The following is a 23882-nucleotide window of genomic DNA, read 5'->3' on the forward strand; positions in this document are numbered from 1 at the left end:
GGAATAAGGCGTCTGCTAAATGCCAAAAATGTCAAATGTAAATGTAAGGACGCTCTACTACACATAACATGAACACGGTGGGGAATGTTGACAAAGAATCAGAATCAGAATCGCTTTTATTACATCTTACTGTACAAGCACACAACAGTATAATTATTTAGCTTTGGTTCCTCAACATTGACATTGCAGCATTCAAAACTATTGCAATGCTGTCCAGGAACCCAACGCACGGTGGCCATCTTGGATTTCTTCTTGGATTGCTACACTAAAGAATGCCCAGACTCAGAAAAAAAAAACTTGTGAATTCTCCGGATTTCAAAGTCGTTGTGTCATATAGTCAGGTTATCTTGAATTGTCAAAGTGACTACGACAGGGTGAAATATGCCTGTGCTTGCCTTTCCCTGGCTACAGCCTGCCAGCTTACGCCCCCCTGTAGAGGAGGATGTCATTATGCCACTTAGCTGCACTTCATAACTAGCTGACAGCATGGAAGACACGTGGTGAGGTTCATGTGTTTTTTGAAATGGTTTAAGCAGGCGCAGAGTGACAGGAAGACACCTGTGTGTCCTGCCAAACAGGATGTGGAATGACTCTTTCGGAAGAAGTCTCGAAAGCGATATGGATCACTGAAGAAAGCAGCCAAGCCAAGCAAGTTTTGGACATTTATTGAATTCTTTACACAACAGATTTAGCAAAGACATCCAGCCATCGCATATACAGTACACATTATCATTTGTATAGAAATGTTAACAAGTTAAAGGTTGTAGGAAGACATACCTAATCCGTCATGCTATTTACGATTAGTACACAGCCAACATCAAATTAGTACACAGAGCTTCCAAGGAAATATATATATACACATATATATATATGTGTAATATAATATACTGGATAATTTTGACAAATCCAGTAAAAAGTGAAAAAGAATCCCAGATGATATTCAATAAACAAAATGGTAGCACATTATTTTATGGTACTATTTCTACTGGTATTTATATTAAGTATAACTAGGAACTAGTAGCCGACTTCAAACAATTCAACACGACTGGCATCAAATGTTACCAGGGGTTCGTATTGTGATTAATTTGAAAGAGAAAAACACGTGAATACTATGGAATTTAGTTTGCAAGCAAATAACTAGTCATTTTATCGTAAAAAATAAAATACAGCTAACAAAACAAAAAAGGTTTGATTTATTCTCTACATGAACATTCTAAAATCACAAGATAAATACAAGCATTATGTTGGCCTATAATAAACTTGGACAAGATGGACATTTGGTTAAATTCCCAGTTAAAACAAGATAACCTACATAGATGTACATATGAAGGTTATACGATGCTTGAAATAGGCTGATGATCCAGTAATATTGAAATGAGCATTTAATTGTAAAAATAATACATCAAATTTGAAATGAGCCTTAAATTCAAATTGAACCTTGACCTCAAGGGTGTTCATTTACAACCTCTGTGTCTGCATTGGCTTTCCTATATACTGTACTCTATATATTAAAGATTTCGGCAAGTGGATTAAGAGTACACAAGCAAATAGTATTTCTGTTGTTTTTAATCTAAACAAATAACTAAGCCACATAACTTACTTATCTTCTTAAAATCTGCTTTCCACACCTTAGGCCCTGGCCATACACTATGAAGTCACTTGTTCATATGGATTCTCAATTGCTAGGTCTGAGTGGCAGTACATGTTATCCCCATTGTCAATGGCTTCACACTTAAGGCCAATGCACACGGCGTGCGATTTTGTCGCACGACAACATTCGATTCTCAATTCACACCAATGAATGAATGAATGTGAATGGAGAATCGAATGTTGTCGTGCGACAATATCGCATCGCACGCCGTGTGCATTGTCTCATTGGGTCTCATTCAAAACAATGGAATCGAATTCGGCGGTGCGACAAAATCGCACGCCGTGTGCACTGGCCTTTACACATACGACTTAGATGGACAAGAGTGTTTATGAGGCTTGTTGTGAGCTCTGTTTGGAAGATCATTTTTTAATGTTATCATCAGCATGACATAACACACAATCCTTATAGTCATGATAACTGGTCTGTTTATCCTGTCAACATCTCAGAAGACACCTGCTCAAATCAGATGGATGGAAAGTGTAATGCATTGTGCATTGTGCACATTCCACAGCATTCCATTCAAGACAGGTTTTAATAGAATGTTTTCCATAGTGATGTCAATGGGGGAAAGAGCTACACATTTGAATGACTGTAGAAAGTACTGTTATGTCTGAACACTGGGTTAGCAGTGATGCGTCAGAGTTAAATAGTTAAGTGAAACAGTTAAGTCGAATAGGAGCGTTCGATTGGTCAGCTGTTGTGGTGTTATGCCTGAGCGGTGATGTATTGTGCTGTTGTCAGTTGATATAAAGTAAAGGCACGTTGATGCTATGACTGTGTTGTGTGTTTAACATTACAAACACAATAAGTAGCTACATTCTTTTGTAATAATTTCATTTCATGTTATCAGTAATCAACTGACACGCAAATATTTGAAAATAAATGTTTTCATACACACTTAGAAGGGGTGTATGACGCAAAAACCTGATTGCATTTCCTTTGGCATTTTTTTTTAGATACATGCTCTGGGCAGAATTGTATGTGTGTGCATGTGTGTGTGTGTGTGTGTGTGTGTGTGTGTGTGTGTGTGTGTGTGTGCATGTCTGTGTGCATGTCTGTGTGCATGTCTGTGTGTGTGTGCATGTCTGTGTGTGTGCATGTCTGTGTGCATGTCTGTGTGTGTGTGTGCATGTCTGTGTGTGTGTGCATGTCTGTGTGTGTGTGTGTGTGCGTGCAAGGCTTCCCTCCCTCACACCAGGGCCTTGGCCATGAAGAGAGTGGTCAGGGTGGCGAGGGACAGAGTGAGGAGGCTCATACGGGCCTGGCCTGGAGCAGCGTTACACAGGTTTGTGCCACAGCAGCTCCTGGTCATCTTATAGACGGTGGCGCTGGCGGTGGGCCAGGCAACAGAGTCTGAAACGTTGCACTGAGTCGTTAGGATGCAGCCTTTCTTCTTGATTGGAATCCCGACTGTGAAGAAAAGGACAAGCAGCAAAGTAATTAGTAGGTTATTATTGTGGAATCACCGTCGGACACAGAAGACCCATCTCTTCAGGTTACACCTTAACTGCTCCTCCTGAGACATCTACTACCCCCCCCCAGCACTGCGTCTCCTGAGACACCCGCTTTTCCCCTTTACTGTGTCCCCTATGACTTTACCGCCCCCCTTGTACTGTCTCTGTTCTCCAGTGTCTATAAAAAAATAAAATTAAAAAATAAACTTTTCCTTCTATCACTGAGACTGCCAATGGCCCCTGGCCTGAGCTAGATTACTCTTCCTGGTGGATTGATGATTCACTTGCTTAGTCAAATGTATTGATTGTAAGTCGCTTTGGAATAAGGCGTCTGCTAAATGCCAAAAATGTAAATGTAAATGTCATCTATTCAGCATGTTATTTTCAAAGCAATACTTTCTTTTGTCATTTCAGGAATTGCTAAATAAAGGGCTACTGAAATAGGTTTACACAACATCAGTTTTCAGCTTTATTTTACATAACAAGTGGCAGCAGCACCATGTGATATGAGTGGGTGGCATTGGGTGTGACTCGTATAATGGTCATGTGACACATCATGTAACACGCTATTTCACTGCTACTCTGTTAAATACATGAAAGGTCTATGGTCCATTAAAGGCTTAATGTATTCTTCATACATTGCTGGTGTTCTTAAATGTGATGCCAATTAAACTCCCGTTCAATAATAGATGTTTCCCTAAAGCTTGTTTCTATAGGCAGAGTACTGGCAGGTGTACTGGCAGACAGTGTTCTCCTACTGGAATGATGTAAGAACATTTGCGTCCCAAATGACCAGACTGTGTCACATTCATCATTCCAAAGCATGTAAGTTCCTGATTTGGCTCTGCTCTGTGTTGGTTTCTACAGAGAACAGAGAGGTTTTGGGAAGAGAAGTAATCAAGTGTTAAAGAAGACCTAGGACCCATGCCAGGCCCCAATGTTCCTTACTTGCTGTAGTGAGGTCAGTATAACAGGTCTCCCCAACCGAGCAGTTGATCTCTTTGCGGCCGAGACATACGTTTCCAACGCCTAAGGGACATTCGTAGCACGACAGAGCATGGCCTGGGAAAGGGAGAGGGAGAGAGAGAAAGAGAGAGAGAATCAATTACCATATTCCTCCCTTCTACAACATCCCTGCTGTCCCAGAGAACATCCTGTTTCAACATCTCTATTTATCTAAACATAGGATGGGCCCAACTCAATGGTTTAGTTGTTGACTCGCTGCTCCTTAAGTGGACTTAAGGCCTAACTTCTTCATAATGTCATAATGTAGAGGACGTGGTTGTTTGTCGTTCTACTTCACTAACATGGGGGAGTACCGGTAGCTCTTCGCTTTTGATGAGAAGAGACAATTACGTATCGTAAAAGGTCACCCCACAGACAGAGATAGCCAATCATGAAAAGCCAGGGAGCTGACCTATGACCTCAGGGCTCTTACTTGCTTTCATCAATAGTTATGTGCTTTTAGGGTAAAGAAGAAGGTGAGCGTTGCCGCTTAGAGTCCTTACTTTTCAGCACTGTGGTGAATGCTTACACGCACTTACGCATGCCCACTATGTCATTTACTTGTTTCGCACACACGCACACAACATATTCCTAGGTACTATAGAGAGGCGTCAGAGTTGATTTAACCTGGGAATAAATGTATGTCTTATGTTTGACCCGTCATTTATTTTCAGTGTTTTATTTTCCTATTCTATAGGCTAGTACTATTAGAGATTGAGAAGCTTGTCCTTCAAGTTGCATGTGTCATATTCTAATCCCATGACAGGGTTGGTCAGCCAGATCCATTTGCTTTTGAGTACACAGACTCAGAGATAAGATGGATAGCGGCTACTAAACGTTAAGGCAGAGGTTGTACATGGTTTCCCTTTTTTTCTTCTTTTTTTAAAATTGTATTTTTATCTTTACCTTTTCTTTTTACTGTTTTCCCCAGCTTTTATACATTCATTTTTATTGTATTTTATCTTTACCTTTTCTTTTTACTGTTTTCCCCTGCTTTTATATTCATTCTATGCTTGTATATGTTTTTATATATGTTTTTATATTCACTTTATGTTCTTATTCCTGTTGTAAAGCACTTTGAGCTGCATTTCTTGTATGAAAGGTGCTATATAAATAAAGCTTTACTTACTTACTTGAGTCATGTAACTGCTCAAGAACTATACGACACGTAACAGTAAACTGTGGAGAGCATATCCGTCATTTTAGACGACGTTTATCCATCACTGTGTATGAACCTCAATACAGAAACGGTGGACAACAGGTATGGCCTCAAATTCTGAATTTCTGGTTGAGATAAATAAGACATACATTGTTTGTGGTGAAGCCAAAAGACAAACTAATGCTCTATAAGGTTGTACAAAGGCATGCCACTGCCTGTCCCCTTTTCCCAAACACTAGTTTTGGTCACACCCCAAGCTGATAAGTTAGGAAACAGAGACTCGGATTACAAAGAGGGAGCTACTCCTGTCACCAAACCACACACTGAGCAGCTCCAACAGAAATATGTTCATTTGTGACTTCTATCAGTATTCACTTATGTTTGAATTGTAGAGTAGATGCTCTATAAAACACAAGTTAGTAAACTTTAATTCGTAATAAGCGATCACGCACCAATAATGCTTTGCTAGACGACAACAAAGTCTCGGTCGAGGTTTTTAAAAAACAGCTAAAGACTGTCTTGTATAGACAGGCTGTTGGATAGCCCCAAAAGCCTGTCTTTCTGTGTCCTGTTGATATTGTTGTACACCTGTTGTCTGTTACTTGTTCTTATTTTCACTTGTTTGCCTGTTTTAACCTGCTATGACTTTCGCTCTTTTATTATGTTTTACTATGTTCTTCTTTATTATGTTCTCTGTATGTAAAGCACTTTGTGACCCCTGGTCTGGGATAGGTGCTATACAAATAAATGTTACTTACTTATGTTACTTACTTACTTACTTACTAACTATGGTACAAGGACCCACCTCTGAGGGCTACAACTCTCAACAGCCACACCCAACAACCCTCATGTTTGTGTCACTACTGATACTGTAAGGACTGTGTAAACATGACGCAAGTCGCTGTATCCCGCTCTGGTACAAGGCTCTGGTACAAGGCTCTGGTACAAGGCTCTGGTACAAGGGCTTTTTGGGAGCGTCCTAACTCCTGACATTACTCCATCACAAATCCTGTCAGACCTGTTCCCCGTGTCGTTAATATCACCCCACCAATCCCTCACACCCTTATGGACTCAAGCGACAGCTTGCCTGAATGGAGCTGCTACCTCCTCACTCAACGGCATTCCTACCACAACAGATTTCTTCAGGGTTCACAACATGGAGGAGCATAGACGGATTGAATGATTCTCTTAATGAATGTAGCTATATTATATATAGCTATATACTGTATATGTTACGGTACATGTGGGAAAACTAGGGTTAGGGTTAGGTGCTACGTCGACTTGGTACATGCTGGCATGTCTAACCCTAACCCTAACCCTACCCCTAACCCTACCCCTACCCCTAACCCTAACCCTAACCCTACCCCTAACCCTAACCCTAACCATAGCACCCTAGCACCTAATCCTAACCCTAGTTTTCCCACATGTACCGTGTTCCCACATGTACCGTAACATATACACCCCATCCAGAACTCTGAGGTCCTCTAACACGGGACCTTTGGGTACAGAGCCTTCAGTGTGGCAGCCCCCACCCTCTGGAACTCTCTACCCAAGGATATCCGCAACTCTCCGACCCTGGACATAATTCAAAGCTGCCCTTAAAACCCACCTATTCACCATTGCATTCAAGTGTAGTTCATCTGTAGTAGCTGTTTCACTGTTTCTTGCTTTGTGTGTTTGTCTCTCTGGCTCTGTTCTGTTTGTCCCAATCCCTTGTAAAGCGACCTTGGGTTTGTGAAAGGCGCTATATAAATGTAAGTTATTTTTTTTTAAATTATTATTAGATTTGTTATGGGGGTTGGAGAGGTTGTTTCCCATAGCACCCATCATCATTGGTCAACATGACATGAGGAATCCAAGGATCAGGAACATGACACATATATGGCACCAACAGGATTTCGATCTGACATTAGACCACAGATGACACAGCAGCACATCATCTCAAACACCACACAAAGCAAGTGAACTTCACTAGATCCAAAGAATGCCCAAAGTAGGCTAAGTGAATCATCAATCCATCAGTCATAGCAAGAAGCAAGAGTTAATGCTAATGACTTCATGGCTCAATCATTGCTGAGGTGAACTTCGGGTAACTATGAGAGGATCAACTCTGCTAGCAGTAATTATAAGGCAATTATGAGGCAATAAGTGGCCATGGACCAGTCAATAGGAGCAGAAAGCACTGCTGATGCGTGGGGAAATGAGCAATAGCTACACTAACTGGAACAACAAGGTGTGGCACCATGTTGAGTTTCGGATCAGTCCAAGTCTCACTAAATTCTCCTTGTAACCGTGTAACCTCCTCGTACATAAAATGGTTATGGTTACAGAGGGTACTTGAGCAGAGGATACAGCTGAAACGTCTTACTATTTCGTGGCCTGCACCATTTCTGCCATGTCCTGGCAATGACAGGGTTCCTACAAGTTTCAACAAGTCAAATGTAAGGCCTATTTAGACCTTTTTTTAGACCTCTTTGAATAGAATTGGACCTATTTATTTTATTTTTTTACCTATTCACGACACCCTCAAGGTGTCACCTCACTGCCTTAAGCAAGACTTACTAATGTCATTCTTTGTACCTGTATGAGAGTGTTTTTATTATGAGATGATGAGGCAGTAATGATTTAGAGAATACAACAACTGACTGTTTGATTACAGAGAGAAAAGAAGCTATACTCTGACCACTACTGAGTTCTCTTGAGAGCAACGTCTTTGATTGTTGATAAGCAAAACTAGGATAAGTGTTAATTTTGGCAGGCTTTTTAGTCACTTAGTCTTTGGTGTTTAGATGAAGATGCACACCAGTTCTAGTCACAACAAGTCACCTCCATTTTTCTTAGTTCCAGTCCAGTTCCAGTTGATGAAAACTGAAAACATTCCAGTGCAGTCTCAGTCCACAAAAACCCCAAAACATTTTAGTCGAGTTTTAGTCAGCGACGAAATCAACTGGAACTGGAATGGAACTAAGAAAAATGGAGGTGACTTGGTGTGACTACAACTGGTGTGCATCTTCATCTAAACACCAAAGACTACGTGACTAAATAGTCTGCCATAATTAACACTATGATCAGTTCCAAAGTTGTCCGTGTGAGGGCAGTATTGACCACGTCTTGGATCAGTTTTGCATTTCCCTATTAAGATTTGGGGAGGGAACGCAGCCAGCGTCTAGATTCATGCCTAGGGGCTGGCATACCAATCTCAGGTATTTACCACAAACACTACTGAAAGCTACGGAGCCCCCCTGGGGTCACATGGTAGAAAAACAATATTTGATGTGTGAATCCGCTCCCTCGGTTTAGTAACTCCGTACCAGTCAACTAACGGTAGATAAGGTTTTAATAATAATATAATGTATAGCCCTTTTCTCAGTACTCGAAGACACTACGTTTCATGAACAGAACAAGAATAGATAGCTAAATAAAAAGTTAAACAAAAGCTCAGTCAGTAAAAACAACAATAAAAATAGGTAAAGATTAGGGTGAGGGTTGAACAATTTGGGGAATATTCAGAGGGGGAAACTTTCCGTGGGAATTAACGGGAATATATGGGAATTGATATTAATAATACCATTTAAATGTATGTTGTTTTTTTGCATTGGATATATTTAGGCTACCATATCATTATGGAGACAGTAACATAAGCCTTTTACCTTATCACAAGTAGATAGAACTGCAAATGATTAGGCCTAAATCCTTCCAATAGAAATAATAATAATTTGTAAATGTTGTTACGAATTGAAGTTTAATTAAATGAGTTGACTCTTCACATGGGATGATTTCATTGGACAACAAAAGAAAGTGTGATCCCCGTGATCAAGCCTAACCCTAACCTTCCAGAAAGCATGTAGTCCTTGGTTCAGCTCAGTAGCATCTCATTAGTGTGCAAGATCTTGCGAATCAGTTGTAGCCTACATGTGATAAATGCACTGTGCATGCATAGAGAGGCCAATCCATTGATTCGGGGATAGTCTAACCAAAATATGCCACACGACCTAGAATTGCCTTATGTAGTATATCCCACAACAAGTTTCACTGTTATAATCTAACTTTGCCTCAGGCAAACTATCCCAGCAAGTCAAAGTAACCCTACAAGTGACATGGTTAAACTGTGTGGGATCAAAGAACCTGTAGAGACGTGGGAAGCACAAGTGTGCTACACTACAATCTGCAAACGTTATTTGTGTTTATTTTACGTAGGAGGTGGTCAATTGAGGTGAATACACAGTGGTTCTGTTGACGTGCAAGTCATGGGTGTGGGTGCAAAGTGACTGGGAAGGGCGTCGCTGACTGTGTGATTGTTGACAATGTGCAAACAAAATGAGTCACGTAGGTCTTGAGGGCCCAAGCCAAGGTCAGTATGTGTGCCTATGGACAAAGGCTTTGCAGATCATTGTGTTTTTTTCTTCTTTCTAGAACATTTTATCTTAGACCATTAGCCTTTACCTGATAGGTAAAGCTCCTAATGTACCCGGCAATGATTATTTTAGCTTACATTCAGTAAATGTATAACCCTGTAATGACCATTTGTCAACACCATAGTCAAATATATCCAGAACAGGTCTTCACAACACTAATTGGGTAAACACTTTACTTTTTGGTTGCTGGTACGCCTACAAATTCAATCCTGCGTCGTGTCCCTGGAGGTTTGAACTTTACATAACTGCCATAGATTGTTGTCAGCTTACTGTAAATGTAAATGTAAATGTAAATGTAATACTGAACCACTAGGTCTTTAGTCTATTCAGGTAGGCTTTCCTTCATGTACCTTATAACAGCTAACACAACCTACATAAAATATCTAACTCAGCTATGCCCACCGCTCTCTAACATGTTCAATACAATGTGCTTAGTGGCTCCTATTATATATAGCAGGCAAGTAATCCAGGTCATGGTACTAATGTAACAGGCTGAGAATGCAGACTGGGAATCAAACCCGGGTTTCCCCACGTTAAAACAAGAGTTTTGTTCATGCCACCTGAATGCAGGGTTATTATACCTGCATAAAGAACCAACAGAGAAAAGCCCAGAGGATGGGGTGTGGTTTGAAACAAGATATGGGCACAATGGGTTGTAGGCACTTACATCAATTACATTCAATACATGTGTATTGTGTGATAACAAGAAGAATCGTTTTTAACTGGTCACATAATATTCTGAACGTTAATAAGTAATCGTTCTTAAGGGGGACACAGAAAGTATAGGACTTTGCCTTTGCTCAACCTATTAAATCAGAGTCTCTCATGGGAGGTTGGACAGGTTCTGACATGAGTCTATTATAGTGTGTCTGGATCTGTGCCTGTGATAAGACAAACCGCACATACCACACAGGTAACGGTCATAGGGTGGGGTTAGTGACACAGAAATACCCAATTAGCTCAGGGATGGCAACGTTCTTTGACACAACATAAGACTATTACTATTGAGTAACTATTGACAAACAAAACTGAATCATTTGCTTACAACATACAGTTATGTTTCCCATTATAGTGAATCTCCATACATGTGAAATGAATGCGTTTTTTGTTGTTGTAAATATATGTTTGGTTCTGAATACTGTAGATGCATTTTATTTACACTATTTACGTATAGTAGGCCTAAGATTCATATTCTGTGTACAAACAACATATAGTTGTTTATATACGTTTTCTGCTGAATGAATTAGTGCAACTGTTTTAGAAAAACACTACACGACAATACCCCACTGCGATACAGAACACGAGTTGTGTATGTCTATAGAATTTATTTATTTTTACCGTCGAATGACAGTAAACACAATTCTCTAGGAACATTACGATTCGTAGGTCTCATAAAAGTCTCATGAAAAAAAGTTACAATAAACAATAAACAACAATGAAAAAAAAAAGGGCTAGAATACCAGACTTACCGACTGCAAAGATCAGACCAGCTGCGAAAATGTTGAGAAGAATTCTGTTCATTTTTGAGAAATGAGAAATAACTGCGTCGTCGAGATTACAGGGAGTGCGTCCGTGCTGTAGGCTAGTCCGTTAGACTGTGATCAAACATCACAATGTGTCACTGACGCGCTATTTAACCGCCCCCCCCTCACCCCCACCCACCCCAGCCCCCCACCCCCTCTCTCTCGCGGGACGTCACTATTATTAAATATCCAACCAAAAAGTAGGACTCCAAAAACTGTCTCCGTAATTCCACACCCTTGGGTTTTCTGAAGTTGATTAATGAGTATACGTTTTCCCTTGAAGGTTTAGTCTTGGGACATTCGAATAACCCATTATATCATTTCTCCCAATTCCACATTAAGCCCTCTCTCCATTTACACGAGCCCACCTAAGAATTGAAAGGGGTATATTATTCAATCTTTATGTATCTTCTCTTTTAAATCTTCTAGTCATTAGGACAACAGCTAAATAGCTATAGGACCAAAGGGCTGGCTGGGTCGATAACCAGAAGCTCATACTATACTTTACAATCATGTATTGTTAATGCTGTTAAGTTCTGTCCGTTGAAAGCTGGAATACTTTACGTAAATCGATTTAAACAACAACAAAGCAATCACACAACCTTTTAAGAGCTGGGGGATGGGGATGGAAAATGTTAACCACTCTCAAATGCAGAGACAGGGATATGGATGCAAGGTCTGACCCATCCATGAGATACACATGAAACTAGATAATAAATCAATCTCGAACTAAACCCATGATGTATTTATTATTCTTCAAGAATCAATGGATATCATTCATAAAAAAAAAAATCCCCAAATAGATGTAGGCCTACCAATCCCAGGTTTCCCATTTCAAAAATGTTCAAAGTTTGTTTTTCAGACAGGCTATCACAGAAGAATGATTATCTTGTTCTTAAAGCAATGTGCCAATAAAAGACTGCTCATTTGAAATGAAAAGCATCCATTGTTCTCTCTAGTCAGTGGCCGGCCGCTGGCATAAGCCTGCTATGTCTATGGAGCTGCTTAGGGTCACAACCGTTAGAGCGGGCCACACTTTTGCCGTCGATTTAGCTCAAAGTACCACCCGTCAATCAAACCTACCTGCAGTAATCAGCACACGTGTCTGCTATCCTGTCATCTCCTTGTCTCTACAAGAACCCTGCACCTGGATCTACTCGACGCCGTATACTACGGTGTGTCTATGTGCCACGCTTCCAGCTCAGTCACCCAGTTTGCCTGCCTGCCGGTACACTGTCTGGATGACACCCCTTGTCATCCAGGAATACCTACCAGCTCGACCCCTGCCTGTGTGATCGCCCATTTACATTTACACTTGTATTTTTGGGCATTTAGCAGACGCCTTTATCCCAAGCGACTTGCAACAAATACATTTTGTCCAAGTATGTAAATCATCTATCATTGCAAGAAAAAGTAATCTACACTTGGGGCCGAGGGCTATTGGCAGTCAAAATGCTAGAAGAAGGAAGGAAGGAAGGAAACGATTTTTTAAAATATTTACGGTAGAGAAACTCTCCAGGGGTTAGAGGGGACGGGGAGGTTTCAGGAGGAACAGTTAAGGTGTAGCCTGAAGAGATGGGTCTTCAGTCTACCCTCCTACCTGCTCAACCCCTGCCTGTGTGACTACCTGCCTACCCCTACCTGCTCGACCCCTATCTGTGTGACTACCTTCCTACCTGCTCGACCCCTGACTACCCTCCTACCTGCTCGACCCCTGCCTGTGTGACTACCTGCCTACCTGCTCGACCCCTGACTACCCTCCTACCTGCTCGACCCCTGCCTGTGTGTCTACCTGCCTACCCCTACCTGCTTGACCCCTGCCTGTGTGACTATCTGCCTACCTGCTCAACCCCTGCCTGTGTGACTATCTGCCTACCCCTACCTGCTCGACCTCTGCCTGTGTGACTACCCGCCTACCTGCTCAAACCCTGCCCGTGTGACTACCCACTTGTCTGCCACGCCTTATCCCTCTTCTGTTGACATTCAGATTAACGGTCTTTCTTTGCCTGTCTTGTATCTGCATTTAGGTTCGGCCTCTGATGCGTGACGTCATCGTAGAGTCTCACCAGGATGCACAGTTCTAACTTCCTGCTCCACTATTCAAATGTTGAGTTACAACATTGGTTGGACGTTGGTTTGAACAAGAGCTCTGCTGGAGTTTGATAAACTATTTGTTATTCAAATGCATTAGGTACCTCTGTGCTCTTTGGAGGTGTGGTCGTTTTTTGTATTTGAAAGCACACATACTGTCTATAATGTCATGATTAGTATGGTATATACACAGTAATGTTAGGGAGGGAAAGTGAATATCTAGTGACCTCTATCTCAATGTCAATGTGTGGGGTTTTTCCACTGGAAGCACAAGGTAATATGTTGGGCTGCGTTCAGCAGCTTGTAGACAACGTGTTGGAACAGGTCACTGTGGGAAGAAGGAGGCTAAAAGTGCGAATCAAAACATTCCAAAGACAATGCTTTTAGTTAAGGATGGGCTATGGTTGCTTCACATGAGTGCATCGAGTGTTGGTAAGTCTCTATTTGGCAAGCCCAAGCTCCCTCACACAAAATACCAAACTGGTAGTAAATGAGTGAAAGAGCAAACAGGTAGTTAATGAGTTAATCATGATTAACAGTGGTCCCCACCTGAGTTTCTATTAACCAGAAAAGTAAATATCCAGAGTTGTGAGGTGTGTCTTCATTCTGTGCCAATCACAATGGAATAATACAGGTCTAAGATTGAGTAAAAACAGTAACTGCTTCAAGTTTTATGGTTACGTCACATTATGTCATGTAAGAGAGTAACATTCGAACATTGCAGCACAAGACAATAAGGTAATTACAAGACATTTGGACAATTGTGGGAGACAAATAGACAAACAAGACAGGATACAATTAGCTACGGAGCCCCCCTGGGGTCACATGGTAGAAAACAAATATTTGATGTGTGAATCCGTTCCCTCGGTTTTGTAATTCGTTCCCTCGGTTTAGTAATCCGTTCCCTCGGTTTAGTAATTTGTTAGGGTTAGGGTTAGGGTTAGGGTTAGGGTTAGGCCCTACGAGCCAGAATGATCGCAAGGATTCTAACCCTAACCCTAACCCTAATCCTTGCGATAGCATATCCAATATTGATAATCTGACTCAATTGTAATTATCACTATGTGCAAAGAATTGTTGAGCCTGTGCTTATTTACTGCAAGAAAGGTCAAATAGAATGAATCAGATGAGGCTTTAATAATACTATATGCTTATACATCTATTACAAAGCAAATACTTACCTAAAAGGTTAGACTACTGCAATGGCCTTTTTTCAGGACTCTCTAAACAGGTACCTAGACAATTACACCTTATTAAGTTCTAAGTCCTGACTAAAACTAGGAAGTTTGATGACATTTCTCCCATTCTTAGATCAGTACACTGGCTCCCTGTATTTCACAGAATAGATTTTAAAATCATGCTCCTGGTCTACACATCTCTGTATGGTTTAGGGCCAAAATACATCTCAAACATCCTAGAAAAACCTGTTAGATCTCTAACTGATCATCTGAGGCTGGCCTTTTAACTGTTCCAAGAGTGATAAATCACTCCACTGCCATGCACCTAAATACATCATCGACATGCTTGTAAGATGCACACCAGGTAGACTCCTGAGGTCCAGTGGCACTGAACTCCTGACGGTCCCAGAAGCCAGGACCAGGAGATATGGAGGGACAGCCTTCAGTATATATGCTCCTAGACTGTGGAACACCCTCCCTGAGAGCCTGAGATTGTCCAAAACTCTGGAAACATTTAAGCGAGACCTCAAAACCTACTTATGCAATCTCGCTTTTTGAAACTAGGGAGAAAAGTTGACAGATTTGGGGGATTATAGAACTAGGATGACTGTGCTGTTGCATCATAATTGCGCTTGAGATCTTCTGTTGACAGGAAAAGAGGACCTGGGTGCTGATGGGGCACTGATAGTTGTCAGCGGCACCTGGACCGGTACCAGGACCTGCACCAGACTGTACAAGTACCTGCACCAGGCTGTACCAGGACTTGCACCAGGCTGTACCAGGACCTGCACCAGGCTGTACCAGGACCTGCACCAGGCTGTACCAGGACCTGCACCAGGCCGGGGCACCTGATTCGGCTAGCCAAGTGCGGGGCTATTATGGTCTGTGCTTGGTCGGTTGGGTCGGGTCAGGGTGTGCTGGTGGTGGGGTGGGTCGGGTGTGTGGGGCGGCTGCGGGTCCCCCGGGGGTGGGTGGGGGATTGGGGGCCGCTGCCGTGTGTTGCTAGGCAAACTGGAAGTAGTCGCTCTATGAGCAGAGGGCTGCAAGGGAATTTTCCTGGATGCACAGTGTACAGGTTTTTTGCCCTTGCCTGCTTGCGTGTTTTGTTGATGATGTGTGTACTTTATTGTAAAGTCTCTTTGGAATAAGGCATCTGCTAAATGCCAAAAATGTAAATGTAAAAATGTTCTGTCATGATGTAAAGCGCATTGGGTCACATCTTGTGAGAAATGTGCTATACAAATAAAACTTTGATTTGATTTGATTACCAAAAGTGGAGAGGCAGCATTCACTCACTATGCAGCAAACAACTGGAACAAGCTTTCACAAAAACATTAGGTCAGCCCCATCTTTATAAAAAAGTTTTAAAGCTGAAAACTGTGAACATGTTCTGTTCGGCTTTTAATTTAGTGTATTTTAAATACAGACAGTTTAGGCTAGGTTTTTAACTGACCTATTTGTTTTTATTTATTGATTTTAAACCTGAACCTTTTAAAATGTAGGGTTAGGGTTATTTTGTTCTGCTTTTAATTTATTGTATTTTCTTCCTTCTTTTTTTTTCTTTGAACTTTTAAATTGTTATATTATTGCATGTTTTTATGTAAAGCACTATGAGTTTGCATTCATTTGTATGTAGATATAAATACATTTGCCTTGCAGAGAGAGAGAGAGAGAGAGAGAGAGAGAGAGAGAGAGAGAGAGAGAGAGAGAGTGAGACTTGACCACCGATCACAGGCACCCCCGTACTTTGCTGACCTATTGCGCCACCATAGCCCATCCAGAGCCCTTAGGTCAGCTGACCAACTGACTCCAACCGACTGTTGGAAGTCCCTAGGACCAGACACAAAACAAGAGGGGATAGAGCCTTCTCTAAAGCAGCCCCTAGGCTCTGGAATAGCCTCCCCCTCCATGTCAGATCCGCCTAGACAGAGCCTCGAGGCTTTTAAGAAATGAGCAAAAACACACCTTTCAAAAACACTGGCCTTTGACCTGAGGTGAGCCTGCCTCCCGACACTGCACTTTTTGCACTTTTATTTCTGCACTTTTATTTTGTATTGCACCTTGTTTTTAGTGTATTTTTATCTGTTGTTACTCTTTTACTAGTGTTTTCTGTTAAGCACTTTGGGCGGCTGTTTTTGTTGTACAAAAAATGTGCTATATAAATAAACATTACTTACTTACTTACCGGTCATCACAAAACAATGCTACTCACAACATGATGAGAACGTCACAACAGGAAACAGGAACAAGAGAAAGAGCTAACCCCTGACCCCTCTTTTATATCATCCTAAAAACCACAGTATTTGATAGCTGTTGATAAGGAACCCACCAACCATCATTCATCTTATTGAATCTGAACTGATGACATCACCGTTTTGACACCTCAAGACATTCCATAGAGCTCACAGCCATTTCCCCTCTGGGGGATGGTAAACTTTAGAAGATAGGGGGTACAATTGCAATTGTCCCTCTTCATTACTTGCGATCCCAAAATAAGGAGGAGGCTGTTTTGACCCTGCAAAATGCCTTTATTATTCTGCCCACAGACCATCAACTCTGACCTTTCCGTTTCTCGACTTTTGTCATCGGTACAGTTGGTGTTTAGTAGTACATGAGTACGTAACAGACCTCACTGCTGTTGTAATCAGTCATTGCAGAAACGAGGAGAGAACTCAGGAGTCTAGAAAATAGAAGTAGAGAATGAGGAAATTGTTGTACACATCAAGAACATGAAGTAAATGATTGACCCACAACGTTTTCCACAACAGGAGCTGCAGTTGGCTGGCTGTGAGGGTTTGAGAGTTGAAACAACTGTAGGAAGGAACTATGGGAAGTGTGCAGCGTCTCCAGGGGTGTGGTGGAGAGAACATTTCACATCACTCTGCGAATAGCCAGCATAACAGAGATGGCAAACGCAGTCACGCAGTTTGATACACACACACACACACACACCCACCCACACACACACACACACACACACACACACACACACACACACACACACACACACACACACACACACCCACACACACACCCACACACACACACACACACACAACACACGTCAAATTCATATAAATTCAAGCACTCCCTTTTTGTAAGCATGCAAGTACATGTTAGCATGTTACCTAACACACTTCACCACAAAAACACAATTGCTACATTTTGCTGCAATGTCTCCTACCCATACTCCTGGTGCTATGGTCTAAACAGACTGACTCATCACATGACTCCTCCTTTCCTGCTCTCTCCTCCCTGCCCTGGAAAAAGTGACAGAGATTATCCTGATTATCCTGAGCTGTACTGCCCATGTCACTAAAAGAACTCCTGTCTTTGAAATAGAAAAAAAAGGTTTAGAAACGGTTTATGAGTCAGGCAGAAAGCTGGGTGTATCCCAGTTTGCGTTATTACTAATTATTAGCAAAGCAAACAATTAAGTGATTGAGCAAACATCTAAGTATGAGAGGTTATAGTACAGATTCTCAGCCTTTATTTGGATAGTTTATGCATTGGTTTCACCATTTTAAAAAGTTACAGCACGCTTTGAATTCAAATCCAAACTGTTGGGAGTGTAGAGTCGAAAGAAGAAAGAAATGCTTCACTCTGTCCCATTACATACGCAGGAGGGCATGGACTGTATATCATAGTGCCACATGTCACATTACATAATCAATTAGCTCTGGAGGTACGATCGTTCTATGTTCAGATTGATTCATAACAACAATAATAGTACAATACTATTCCAAGTTCTAATGCTGTTTGGCCATACACCGAACACACAGAGTTACTGGTCTTGATTTAATTATTATTATTATTATTATATGAATATCTTTGTATGTTTATTCAAAGTATATTTTGCAACTAATTTACATTCTTGTGTTAAGTTTACATACACGGTATAAGTTACTAGTTCATATGATTATTATGTTTATAAAAGTACATAGTTACAAGACCCCCCTGTCTATATACCCCCTTTGAATAGGCTAAGTTTACATAATAACATAGATACATTCTCAGATTCCTACCGATTACTTATCCCCCTATTTATGTCTATTTATGTCTCATTCTTGTTTTTTATTATCTGTGTTGATGGTTAGCACCTAGGGTTTGCATTTCACTTCGTTGTACTCGTACAATGACAATAAAGATCATTCATTCATAATATAGAGACTCCCAATACCATTATTTCTAAATGATGTACCACTCTATAACACCTGTTCCATTGGAACCTGAATATAAAAAGTTCTCCATCTTGAGGGAGATTCTGCTAATAGTCCGGGTAATATGTGAAACAATTGTTCACTTTTTCATAAAAGCACAAAACTTGGTACACTTGTACAGTTTGTTGTCCTGAACATTTTCAGACGTGGAGCCCTCGCAAAACTCCTCCTAGTGGCCATGGCGGGCATTTTCCTTTCCGCCATAGCCGCATTGTGTATTTTGCTTCATATCTCCTTAACCAAACATGATAACACAGAACAGGTGATGTCTACCTTCATGTTTTGAAGGTCAAGGATTACAATGATACCATACACAACATCATAAAATGTTCTGGTGAATAGTTAGTGGTGAAATCAGTGACATTGTGAGAATGATTAAAATGAAATCGCAGTATCTGAGAATATGCATATTCAATTTTCATAATATATTTCATGTAATAATTTATTGACTATAGTTCTCTAGGTCCAGAATTGTCTATTAGGCTATGAATGTAGGTATTTCAGTTGTTGCACCTTACTTGGAAAGTGTTGACAGAGTGGATGTGGTGTGGGACTGATGAAGCAAACAGCTTAAAGTCCCAGACAAGACAGAAGCGAGGAACGGGCACAAGAACAAGAGTGGATGGAAAAAACAAGATACCAACCAACTGGAAAGGCTTCCTGAGAGTGGATGAAAACAAAACAGAACTGTTTCACTCTTTCAACCTTGTGGAAATGTCAACGACCAAACAAGTTGTTTCCAGGTACGGACCCAATGCTCTGTCAACTCACCCACTACTAGACACACATCATCTTTCCCCTTGCACACATGAGGAGGCAGATACAAGGATGCTACTCCATGTGGCGGATGCTACAAGAAAGGGGTATAGAAAGATCATCCTGCGCACTGTGGACACAGTTGTGTTGTGGTCCTAGCCATTGCACACGTGTCTGAGCTGGACATTGAGGAGCTGTGGGTGGCGTTTGGGACTAGTAAGAACTTCAGGTACATACCCATCCATGAGATCAAATCAAAGGCTCTTCCTGTGTTCCATGCTTTTACTAGCAGTGACAGTGTCTGCATTTGCAACCAGGGGCAAGAAGGCAGCATGGGAAACCTGGAATGCCTGACATGGCAACAGAGGCCTTCATGGCTCTGTCACAGGCTCCAAACAGCATACCGGAGGAAGTTACTGTATAGGCGCTTTTCCACTACGTTGCAGACCTGGTGCTGACCTGGTGCTGACCTAGGTCTGCCCGCTTCGGTCCCCTTTTCCATTCGTCGGTCCGGGTCGCTTCAGTCCTAGGTCCCAGGTACCACATCCGAGCAGGGTCTTTTTAATTTCATATCCGGGTGTTTGCCAGGCTGCGTGTGACGTGTGACGCTGCACACCGTTGATTGGTCAATGGACAATCGTCATCCCATGTCCCATCCCATATTATTTCTTCACAACCGCCATCTTGAAAATACCACATTCACTAGGAAATAGCTGTAATAGCTTATTAATAAAGATTCGGAAAATTATTCTGACCATCGTATTATCTTAGTTTAATGTCATTTCAATGAATCATATAACTTTTATTTACAACAAGCACAACACAAAAATCGCTATTATGCACCGTGTTTGTCCGTGAATAACACCGGCTGTGGAGGTGGTAAAAAAACACAATACTCCTTTGCTAACTTCACCATCTGTCTACGGTCATTTTGAGCCCTTAACCACCGCGCTGACACCCCGAGAAGTTATGCCTTTAACCGTAAACTCGATGAACCGGGAGTTCGCCCGCAGCCGTCCAGCCATTTTCACCATTCACTCATGAGTCAAATGCCGGTTTTAACAGGGAATTCGCTCCGCGCTGTGTCCACGGTGATAGGAGTGGAGGATCGACTCCATTCAAAAACTTTTGAATTCCCTGGCTTCTCCTCTTTCCGGACACGTTTGAATTGTTATCCTAACCCCCGGTAAACCGAAGTTATTAACCCGCAAACGGCACCGTGTTTGTCTGTGAATAACACCGGCTGTGTCAAATTCCGGTAGATTCGCGTCTTGTCGCTGTTTCCCGATGATGATACTACAGTTCATAAAGCAGACAAGTGAAGGCAGTGGTTTTAAGGGTTCAAAAAACATGACTTTATTATGTGTACATAGCTTCCTCTCTCTCTTTCTCTTTCTCTCCAAAAAAATCACTGCTGTTGCTGTGTACACCCGGAAGCTTTTTGCCAGGCTGCGTGTGACGCGTAACTCCGCCTACTATCCTCTACTCCTCCTACTAGTCCGGGTCGGTTTGTGTAATGGAAACCAGAACAGATCAAAAGTGACCCGACCTGACCCGACCCGACCCGACCTGACCCGACCCGGGCCGGTCAATGGAAAAGCGCCATATGTCTACTGTGGAGCGCTTCACAATTCTCAATTTGCCTACAGAGCTAACAGGTCCACGGAGGATGCCATCGCCACAACTCTCCACTCTACCCTCCCTGTCCCACCTGGAGAAAGGAGGGCAGGGAGGTAGAGTGGAGCTACGCACGGCTGCTCTTCGTGGACTTCAGCTCAGCATTTAACACCATCCTACCCGACAGATTGGTGCCCATACTCCTAGACCTCGGACTAGACCACCTCCTCTGCCGGTGGTCCAAGGACTTCCTGTCTGACCGCCCCCAGAGGGTCAGGATAGGCCCCCACACCTCCACAGCCATCAGCCTCAGCACCGGATCCCCCCAGGGCTGCGTGCTGAGTCCCCTATTCTATACCATCTACACCCACGACTTCATCGCCGTCCACCCCAGCAAAGCCATCATCAAGTTCGCTGACGACACCACCGTGGTGGGCTGCATCTCCGAAGGTGACGAGGCTGCGTACCGCAATGAGGTGGAGCAGCTGTCAGTCCTGTGCAACGCAACCTGCAGCTGAACAAGCTAAAGACCCAGGAGATGATTGTGGACTACAGGAGGAAGAAGACCGTCATACAGCCCCTGTACATCGATGGGGGCTGCGTGGAGAGAGTCTCAGTCTTCAGATTCCTGGGCGTCCACCTGGAGGATGACCTGACCTGGAGAACCAACACAGCAGCCATCATCAAGAAGGCACAGCAGAGACTCTACTTCCTGAGAATACTCAGAAACTACCACCTCAGACAAGACCTGCTTGTGTCCTTCTACCGCTGCTCCGTGGAAAGCATCCTCACGTACTGCATCTGCGTGTGGTTCCTCAGCTACACAGCCGCAGAGAGGAAAGCGCTCCAGAGGGTCGCAGTTAAGTTTTGCACGCGCGAGTTTCTCTCTGCCTCCCGCGGTCAACTTTTTTACGCGAGGGGTTCATTTCTGCTCGAGGAGATAAAATGACTTTTGACAATTTGGGGTGGATACCTAGGGATCGGCTTTCAGAATATCAGGGGGGATGTTATCAACTCCTGGTGCTTTTCCAGCCTTCATCTTTTTGATGGCTCTGGTTATTTCACCCTTCGAGATCCTCCCACAGTTGACCTTCAGTATTTCCAATGGTGTACTGCTGATCTCTGGTGATGTTTCTGGGGGAAGTCTATTTAGGAGCTCTTGGAAGTGTTCCCTCCAGCGGTCCAACTGTTGGTTTTCCTGTGTGAGGAGTTGTCCCTGTTTATTCTTCACCGGTCGGCTAGTGGTTCTGTTCTTCCCTGCTAGTTGTCTTGTGATTCTGTAGAGATCTTTCATGTTCCTCTGTCCCATTGCTACTTCTGCCTCAGATGCTAGGTTGTCAATATATCTCCTCTTGTCCCTTCTTGTCTTCTTCTTCACTACTCTGCTCTGTTGTTGGTGCTCTTGTCTCCATTTCCCTTTCTTGGTCATATCTGGCTCCCTATTGCACTTGTTTTTGAGGTTCTTCCTTTCCTCTATATCTTTCCATGTGTCATCTGCAATCCAGTCCTTTCTTTCTCCTTTCCTATAGCCTAGGACCTGTTCACATGTGTCGATGAGGGCCTTCTTGCAGCTTTCCAATGTTCCTCAACATCTCCCATTTCTGCTAATGCTTGGAATCTGTTTCTAAGTGTAAGCCCTGCTTCCTGTCTAACCTGGTGATCCCCTAGTTTCCTGATGTTGAATTTTCTCTGGGTCCTACTTCCTTCCCCCGTCCTTGCAGCTAGTTTCAGTCTGAACTCTCCTATCAGCAGGTGGTGGTCAGAGTCGATGTCTGCTTCCCTCTTTACCCTCTTTGCGGACTTCTGCTCTTTCAACGAACTGATAATCGGAGGAACTTTCGTTGAAAGAGCAGAAGTCCGGCTTCCCACACAAGCCCACACACAAAGCTACATGGATCTCTCCTGATCTAAAGACAGAGAACCAGATTGTTTTTATTAAACTTCCTTAAACTTATTCCCTTGTCCCAGTGTATCTGCTTCGGTGATCCCTGGCACATTATGAGGTCTGAGGTCACCACTTAACTATTCACCAGAACACTTTATGATGTTGTATATGGTATCATTGTAATCCTTGACCTTCAAAACATGGGGGTAGACATCACCTGTTCTATGGTATCATGTTTGGTTCAGGAGATATGAAGCAAAATACACAATTCGGCTATGGCGGAAAGGAAAATGGCTGCCACGGCCACTAGGAGGAGTTTTTTCGAGGGCTCCACGTCTGAAAATGACAACAAACTGTACAAGTGTACCAAGTTTCGTGCTTTTATGAAAAAGTGAACGATTACCCAAACATTCTGCACATAATTACCCCCACTATAAGAAACCTGCATGTTTATGATAGATGTAATCTATCATAGAGATTGAGTTTGGTGAGACTCAGTAGTATGAAATGGACCCTTAGAAGAGCTGGATGAAAGCAAGTGTATGGAAATAAAACTGGAAAAACAAGTTGGTAACATAAGGGCATGTGTATCACAGTTCACAGTTCTCTCCGCTTTATTATTCAACTCATTGTCCCGTACACACCACTGTGGACCCTATGATCTGGTTTCCTGGCCTTCATGAAGCATATGCTGGGCAAACTCCCGTTATCTCATATCACTCACCAGCAGCTGTTATGATTTTCACTCCGCTAGATGGTTGCTCTACCAGGCACCCAGGGTAATTTGCTTGGAACTTGGCAGAGCAGCTTTGTTTTTACTTTGTGCCCTGGTCCTGGAATAACCTCCAGAACACACTATACTCGTCTCCCTGGGAGAGTTCAAAGCTCTGATTACGAATTGTGTAGACAGAAGACTGCAATTGCTATT

The 23882-nt window shown here is 42.5% G+C and overlaps 1 protein-coding gene across 1 annotated transcript; it reads right to left on the minus strand.

Moving 5' to 3' along the window:
* Nucleotides 1-655: 655 nt before the first annotated feature.
* Nucleotides 656-11285, minus strand: lye (lymphocyte antigen-6, epidermis). The gene is made up of 3 exons (XM_080526778.1): nt 11154-11285; nt 4054-4167; nt 656-3061 (listed from the first exon to the last, which is right to left on the minus strand). Exons 1-3 carry the CDS (start codon nt 11203-11205, stop codon nt 2841-2843), a joined length of 387 nt encoding a protein of 128 aa, XP_080382904.1. The 5' UTR covers nt 11206-11285; the 3' UTR covers nt 656-2840.
* Between the last annotated feature and the right edge of the window lie 12597 nt (nt 11286-23882).

The sequence above is a fragment of the Nansenia antarctica genome (assembly GCF_963989245.1).
Source record: "Nansenia antarctica genome assembly, chromosome: 3".
Taxonomy (NCBI): domain Eukaryota; kingdom Metazoa; phylum Chordata; class Actinopteri; order Argentiniformes; family Microstomatidae; genus Nansenia; species Nansenia antarctica.